General features: G+C 36.0%; 1 protein-coding gene across 1 annotated transcript; it reads left to right on the top strand.

Annotated features, from left to right (window-relative positions):
- Positions 1–6356: 6356 nt before the first annotated feature.
- LOC113336277 (1-aminocyclopropane-1-carboxylate oxidase homolog 12-like) lies at positions 6357–7995 on the top strand. Its single transcript, XM_026582227.1, has 3 exons — positions 6357–7023; positions 7173–7476; positions 7582–7995. Exons 1-3 carry the CDS (start codon positions 6407–6409, stop codon positions 7723–7725), a joined length of 1065 nt encoding a protein of 354 aa, XP_026438012.1. The 5' UTR covers positions 6357–6406; the 3' UTR covers positions 7726–7995.
- Positions 7996–8457: the final 462 nt, after the last annotated feature.

Genomic DNA, 8457 nt, shown 5'->3' with positions numbered 1-8457 from the left:
TCTAGACCTACATAAATTTCAACTACCATTGTACACAGATAAAATCACCAAGATTATTATGACAATTCAATAGATAATCAATTGGATGATGCATTTGAACAAACCAAGATTTTTCTGTTACTTACATAATCATTTGTTGAGAGAATAATGTGGTTCTTGTATTCTGGTTTATCCGGCGATTCCATCTTTGATTTCATCATGTTGATGTAGTAATCAACAATCTCACCGTGAATGTTTTGATTATTCAGTAGACACTGTATCTGCTTCCCATTGATGATTACTTACAAATCATGATTGCAGAAATAAAAACTATAAGTTTTGTCGTTGTATTTTCAACAACAACAAAAAAAAATGAATATTTTATTAAAAAGAACTAGCATAAACCAAAAAAAAAAACTATGTGATCTGAGGTGAATTACATACCATTCAGTTGCATTCTCAAAGAACGGATGGATGAGATTTTTTTCGCTCTCATTGCATGACTTCCACAAAATTTAGTTTTTTTGGCTTTATCAGTTTTTTGGGTTCAGCTGGTGTGATGTCAATTTGACTGTCGACGTCAATTATTTCGATTTTCTCCTCCTCCTGCTTCTTCTTTTTTCCTTTTCTACCTTTCCTTTGTCCCCTTTTACGCATAGCAGGAGGTGTTCGACTTTGAAGTTTATACGACTTTTGCTTCGGCCTTTCTCCCTTCTTCACCCGCCTAACAAGAGAACTGACCTGCTTTTGTTGTGTTTCTGATGCTTTTGTATCATCGGATTGTTCCTATGATTCGGTTTCCTCTTCAGTTTGCTCTTCAACTGCATCCAAATTAAACAATTGCTTCAACCCTTCACGTATTGCAGCTCCTGATGTATTGTCAACCTCTTCAGTTTGCTCGTCAACCTCTTCTGTTTCTTGTGTTGCCTTATGCATTACCTCATCCATTATTGCACCGAAAATCGGTGTGGTACCTGTATGCACATACCCGGAAATTTCATCTGGTTTTATTGTTGTAATTGGAGGAATGTCAAACACAACCACTTCCATTTTTATGTCATCATTATTCTTTTCAACAGATGGACTCTTCTCTTCCATTTGTATGTCATCTTTCTCTTCTACTATTCCAGCAGATATTGCAATGTTTTCAACCACCGAATCGAGCTATGCATTGTTCTCGACCACAGTTTTGAGATCTAAGTCATCAGCTTGCCTTAGTTTTCTTCCTGCATGAAAGTCTTCCCTCCAATTCTCCAAAGATTTGCCACTTTTTGGTTCTTCCTCCGGAAACTTCATTCCAGTTTCAAAACCCTTCCGCCAACTCTTTTCTTGAGTTCCCAAAGTATCTTGAGTTCCCAAAGTACTCGGAGTTCCATCTTGAGTTCCCAATGACTCGTTCATTTCTTGAGTGTCTTCATTGTTCATATCCATCGAATCTTCGACTTCCATGTTTACTCTTGTTTCACTCCCATATGTTGGTTGATTATTCGCTGCAGATTTCATTTCATATCGATTTCCTTTTCCAGATGATTCTCCTTGTGTCTGTCTGAACACATTGTCCAAATCTTCAAATTCCTTCCATGTATACTTTGGTTTATTTCTCTTTATTGATTCCTGAAAAATCCTTTCCTCTTCCTGCCATTCCGTTATGTTCTTGTCAATCTCAGCAAGTCGCTCCGGTTCTCCAGCTTGCAACTCTAGTTTGTCTTTGTTCCTCTCATACAACTCTCTCAAGAATATCGTGTTGTGGACAAACAATTTAATTTAAGCCTTCCCCATGTAATGAATTTCATGCTTGTCACATTCAAGAAGTATGTTTTCTTCCTCTAGTTCCTTTATCTTATGCCCGTCTTCTTCCAGTTCTCTTGCAGGTGTCGATAGGTCAATTAAATAGTTCTCCTCGGCACACACTGGATCAACAAAATCTTGATGAAACTGCGAATCATGATCAACACAAATCAAAATAGTGTAGACACTAAAACTGGATCAACATTGGTTGTTGATCCCATTCACATGGATCAACTTCCATTGTTGATCCACAAAAAACTGACAGTAAAAATGGATCAACACTGTTTGTTGATCCCATTCACATGGATCAACTTCCATTGTTGATCCACAAAAAACTGGTAATTGGAGGAAATCAAAATAGTGTAGACACTAAAAATGGATCAACTTCCATTGTTGATCCACAAAAAACTGATAATTGGAGGAAGTCAAAATAGTGTAGACACTAAAATTGGATCAACATTGGTTGTTGATACCATTCACATGGATCAACTTCCATTGTTGATCCACAAAAAACTGATACTAAAATTGGATCAACATTGGTTGTTGACCCCATTCACTTGGATCAACTTCCATTGTTGATCCACAAGAAAATGGTACATTTGTAATAGTAAAGATAAATATAGTAAAAAAAATACTTGATGGTCGAACCAACTCATATCGATTTGCTTCTTTTTGATTTTGTTGCCAAAATCAGTTACAAACTTCTTGCACAATGCGTGCTGGTTCCATCGTAGGAATCTCGGAGTTGCATTTTCAAAATTCTCCCTTTTGTCGATGTACTTATTTGTATGTTCGCAGAACCAACACTTTATAATATAAACAACAAGGTTAGTTTTATCCAATAGTATGCATTTCACTCTCTACAACAATACACATTTTACTTTCACAAAATTAACGTTTTTCTTACCACTAGGAGAGTTGTGCAGCCATCGATAGTTAATTGTTCCTCCTTCTTTTTTCCCAAGTTCGAAATCAAATATTCCACAACGTGATCCGGCCATGAAACTTTGTCCATCAGTAAGGTATGAGGCAAAAATTTCTTTGGGAAGCTTGTCATTCCAGCATTTGGGAATAAGAAAACCGTACATAACCACATAGCGAAAAGTCTCACAAAATGCACCGGATCAGACTCATCTTCTGCTGCCCTTTTCAGTTTGCTTACAACCTCATTCTTCAATATTGCATCTGGACAATCTACTGGTCTTTCTGGTCTGAACTTTTTATTTGAAAATTCGATGTAGTCAAGTCCTTTCTTCGGTTGCAGTTGCTTCTTCAAATCTTCACTCTCTATCAGTATTCTCATCTTGATTATCAAAGCGAAATCTCTTGCTTCTAGAGAGCACTATTCGGATTCTCCAAATTTGAACTTTTTGGTTTCTTTTTTAAATGCACTCATCAGCAGCTGCATTGCAAGATTAATCTTCTTCGACCATTTACCACTCATAACACTTATGTTTGTTACATAAAATGGGCTGATTATGTCCCAGAATGGAGATTCCTTTAGTGCTTGTGCAAGTTTCAGTTTCTTTTTGTTATTTTCATCTTCTACTTCAAACAGTTTGCACTGAAAATTCCCCATTTCAACCAATGGTTGGAGACCTCCTTTGAATTTCTTTTCTTTTGCTCTTGACTTGCCTGCATACATGAAAGTCAAATCATTCTCATTTTCATTTTCGATTTTTAAACAACATATTTCATATAACAACACAAGTATTCAAGTCAATGTTTTTACCTTTGAGCTCTACTTCCTGTTCTTCTGATCCTTGATTCTCTTCATCTGATTGTTCTTTCTCTTCTTCATCGGACTCTGATTCCGATTCTTCTGATTCTTCCTCAACTACCTTCTTCTTTTTCACCTTTTGTTGTGGTTTCTCTTTCGCCCTTGACCCGCCTGCATACATGAAACTCAATCATTTTCATTTTGTATTCAATATTTTAAACAACATAGTTAGATATACCAGCACAAATATTACAATCTATGTTTTTACCTTTGACGACTTTCTTCGGTTTGCCCTTTTCTGCTTCTTTTTCAGATTTATCTTCCTCTTCTTTCGACTCTTGATCATCTGATTCTTCTTGCCCTTCTTCTTCTTCGGATTCTGATTCTGATTGTTCTGGTTCTTCCTCAGCTTTTTTCTTTTGTTTCACCTTTCGTTGTTGTTCTTCATTTGTATTCTTGTTCTTCCTCTTTCTTATTGCCTCTTCTTCAATTTTCTTCTTGTTCTTCACATTTCGTTTTGGTTCTTTAGCTTGTTAATATCTTTCGTGACCTTTTCATCTTGATTCTGCTTTTTTATCCTTTGTGATCTCCTATGCATTATGTTTTCTCAACCTGAGTTCAACAATTATTATAGTTATTCATATTTTCATAGTAGAAAACTACATAACTAGCAACCATTTCAGTTTTATGGATCGACTGATGTTGTTTATCCCCTAAATTGGATCAACTTCTACTGCTGATCCCTATTTTATTTGGATCAACTACTGCTATTGATACAAAAATATCTAAAAATCATTCAAAAACAATTTAATAGTAGAATAATTTGCATACAATGGATCAACTTCTATTGTTTATCCTATTTTTATTTGGATCAACTGCAGTTGTTTATCCCCTAAATTGGATCAACTTCTACTGTTGATCCCTTTCATTTGGATCAACTACTGGTGTTGATACAAAAATATCTAAAAAAAAAATTTAGAAACACATTAACAGTAGAACAAATTTGCATACAATGGATCAACTTCTATTGTTTATCCTAATTTTATTCGGATCAACTGCTGTTGTTTGTCCCCTAAATTGGATCAACTTCTACTGTCGATCCAATTTTTATTTGGATCAACTACTGTTGTTGATCCCCTAAATTGAACAAAAATATCTAAACCAACCAAATATCTAGAATCACATTTTTCAGTTGAACAAATTTACCAGTTGAACAAATTTGCATACAAGATCACTAGCATATTCAACCTAGAAAAATACCATTTTTCAACTTCTCACATTTTTCAGCATCTGAGCAAAACATTCAAAATCAACATAACTGGCATATTCAACCTAACAACAATTTGAAGCAAAGATTAGAAGCAAAACATTCAAAATCACCAAATCATGCTTGTTTTAGTCACACACAGAATATCAGATCTGACTAAATCTAACAAAAATCTCAAGAACTCTAACTAAAAATCAAAACTAACAAAATAAGACCAAAATCAAAAGCGTTTTTACCTGTTCAAACTGAAATCTTCAATGAAACGAAATGAAACTTGATTAGCTTTCTGTTCGCCGCTTTCTGTTGTTGATGAAAGGTATACGATTATGTTCCTTTTTCAGTTTCTTCTCCCATTTTTCAGTTTCTGTTCTTTATCAGAGAGAGTAGAAATAATTTATTCGTAACGGCTACTGTATTAATGGTCGATTATGAGCAACGATTAGTGGATTTATTTCATGAATTTCAGTTATCTTTCAGTTTTCATTTTTCAGATCTTCAATGTGTGAACGGTGGAAACGAGGGAGAGAGAAGACTGAGTAGGTGAGAGAACCGAGTAACTGAAATGAAAAGTTAATGTCTCTGTTTCTTGTATAGAGTGAAATATAGATGGAGCGTATTTTAGTAATCTAATAATTCCGTATTTTAATTCCTAAAATTAGTAGGGATATATTTATTTTGGGAAATGATATATTTATTGGGTTATAAAAATAGGGACATATAAATAATGTACTCAAAAATCAAAACCAAAATCATAAAATTCCAAAAAAAACTAAACATGATTTCATGGTATCACCTAAAAAAATAGAAACTACAAACAACATATCTTCATAACGAATCCCCAAAAAAATTTGCTAACCCTAACTTCCAAATTGCAAACCCTAATTTTTCCCTCACCCAAATTTTGTTCATGTTTTTCAAAATTTTAAGACCAGGCCCCACCTTTGTTGACACAACATGTTTTTCAAAAATTTATTTAAGACCAAGCCCCACCTTTGTTGACACAACTTTTATCATTGTTTCGCTGCCTGTAATAGATATGCATTCCGTGATCAATTTCAGAAAACTCATTGGAAATCTTACACTGGCTGACAGAGTTTTAAAAGTAAGCAGCAGGGGCAGATTTTTGGGTCCCTGGGCATATGTGATACTACTATGCATCACCACATCGAGCGCCGGGCCAGGCCAGTGGAGTGTTGAACATTACTAGTAGTAGTTGGACATGGTCAAAGTCTTTGTATTTATTTGTTGGTACTTACATCCCCATCTACATTTGACTATTTTGTATTCACTTCACCTATACGTATAGATTACGGGCTCCTGTTGGAGACGAAGAATCCTATTAACGTTGAATTCTTAGCATATAATACAGTAAAGACTGAGCGGCCTATGTCGGTAGTGTCGTCATGTCCGCTCACTTTCCTGACTCAACCAAGTTGCGATTAATCAAATCCTTGAAGTGATTAGTTGGAATCTAAATTAATAATATAAAAGGTGAGGTCGACAATTAAGACTAAACAGGAGAGTAAAACAAAATAAAACAGAGCATTAAACATTATTAATTATCCGCTGGCTCGGCCACTTAAATACTAGCATTCTTTGGATATTTCCTTCTTTCTATAGTTTGTTCTCTATTACTTCTATTCTCAGATATCATGCATAATAATGATCCCAACTATGGTCGAGAGTTCCTTGGCGGACATGAGTTGGCTAGTTACGATCGTATCAAAGATTTGAAGGTATTTGATGACACAAAAGCTGGTGTTAAAGGAGTTGTCGATGCTGGAGCACTGTCGAAAATCCCTAGGATCTTTGTTCGACCAGATGATGAGCTCGCTGAGGAGGAGGAGGAGTTTCGTGTGCTTAAAAATTGTGTTAACGATGAGAATGGTAGTAAGTTTGAGATTCCGGTGATTGACCTTAAAGGGGTTGCATGGACGAAGAAAAATGATGTTGGATATTCACAACGACGTGAGGAGATTGTCAACCAAATTCGACATGCGTCAGAGACATCCGGATTCTTTCAGTTGATTAACCATGGGATTCCAAAAAATGTGATGGATGAAATGGTGAAAGGTGTGAGAAGATTTCATGAGCAAGACGACGAGGCGAAGAAGCCCATGTACTCAAGAGATCCCAACAAAAGCATGGTGTATTTTGATAATCATTTTCATTATCATAAAGCAAGATTTGCTGAATGGAAGGACAGCTTAGTCTGTCGAATGTTATCTCCTGATATTATCAACCCACAAGATTTACCGGTGACATTCAGGTACTCTTTTCATATCTTCCTGCACACTTACTTTGTGCACAAAAACAGTCCTTTTGATCGGGACTATTGCGTCTAGTACTATCTTGTTGTAGAAAATCTATGTTATGCTGATCTATTTTTGGCTTATGTACAATTTTGTTGTCAATCAGAGATATTATGCTGGAGTACACAAAGCATGTTATTAATCTGGGAGATACTCTCGTCGAGTTACTATCTGAAGGTTTGGGGCTCGCACTGGAATGTACCAAGAACTTGGATCATATTTGTGATTACTACCCAGCATGCCCAGAGCCACAGCTAACTCTGGGTAGTGGTAAGCACTCCGACTCGACGTTTTTCACTGTGCTACTCCAAGACGACATCGGTGGCCTTCAGTTCCTACATCAGAAATTCTGGGTTGATGTTAAGCCAGTCCATGGATCTTTATTGGTGAATATCGGGGACTTACTCCAGGTATATTATGGATGCATGAGTTGTTACATCTTAGCTAGAGTGAGACCATTATGAGTCTATGACTACTGAATGCTTTGTCCATGTATATGTATTATGTGTGTGCAGGTGATAAGCAATGGAAGGTTCAAAAGCGCAGAACACAGGGTGGTGGCGAATTTCGTTGGACCAAGAATTTCAGTGGCATCATTTTTCAGCGGTTCTAAGGCATACCGAAAGCTTTGTGGTCCAATTAAGGAGGTGGTTCAATAATCATCTTAGGCACTTTTAAGAATATCGCGATTAAAGAATATTTAGAGCTTTATTGGCGGCTAAACGTGTGAGCCACTTTAAGTTGTGAATTATTATAGTGGAGGCGCTTTGTTGGTTTTCATTTGTGCACAGTAAGAGGCCACTTTAAATTGTGACCATACCTCCGATAAATTTTTAATTGTTGTGGAGGTCTTGAAATCAGAGTTTCAGTTGTCCCATAAATAATTTGTTAGTTCTTATTTGCCAACAATATTGTGATCATTTCCACCATTGCCACATCCTCTCGAGTACTCACCTCCAGTTTCGGTTCATGATTTCCACACTATATTTTAGAACTAGCTTAAAGATATGTTCTAAATTGTAGGAATTACCAATTGGTATTATTCTTATGGGCCTGATTAGTGGCAGGTCCACCCATTAAGAGTTCAATAATAACCGGAGATCCATAATTAAAAGAAAAAAAAATGGACCAAAAATTTTATTCCCAGGTCCTATACACGTGCGGAACCAATACGATGTATTTTAAAAATTCTCAAAACACCCTCCAGTATATAAAAGCACAGGAACCTATCTCTATCATTTCAATTTATTTTCTCAATTTGTGTTTCAGAGAAGAGCTCCGAAGATGAAATCTTTTGAGATTCTCGCTCGATTCGTGAATTCAAACTCATATCTTGTAATTGGTAGGTCGATTTTCTTATTGCTACTCCTCAAGTTAGTGAATTTCATATT

Source organism: Papaver somniferum, unplaced genomic scaffold (genome assembly GCF_003573695.1).
Source record: "Papaver somniferum cultivar HN1 unplaced genomic scaffold, ASM357369v1 unplaced-scaffold_152, whole genome shotgun sequence".
Lineage (NCBI taxonomy): Eukaryota > Viridiplantae > Streptophyta > Magnoliopsida > Ranunculales > Papaveraceae > Papaver > Papaver somniferum.
This window is presented reverse-complemented; position numbering and strand designations above follow the sequence as displayed.

What these genes read in the sequence shown, in the direction of transcription:
- LOC113336277 (XM_026582227.1), top strand. Translation starts at nt 6,407, where the DNA reads ATGCATAATAATGATCCCAACTATGGTCGAGAGTTCCTTGGCGGACAT. An exon ending in GATTTACCGGTGACATTCAG is followed by an intron (nt 7,024 to 7,172) that starts GTACTCTTTTCA and finishes GTTGTCAATCAG; the next exon opens with AGATATTATGCTGGAGTACA. An exon ending in ATATCGGGGACTTACTCCAG is followed by an intron (nt 7,477 to 7,581) that starts GTATATTATGGA and finishes ATGTGTGTGCAG; the next exon opens with GTGATAAGCAATGGAAGGTT.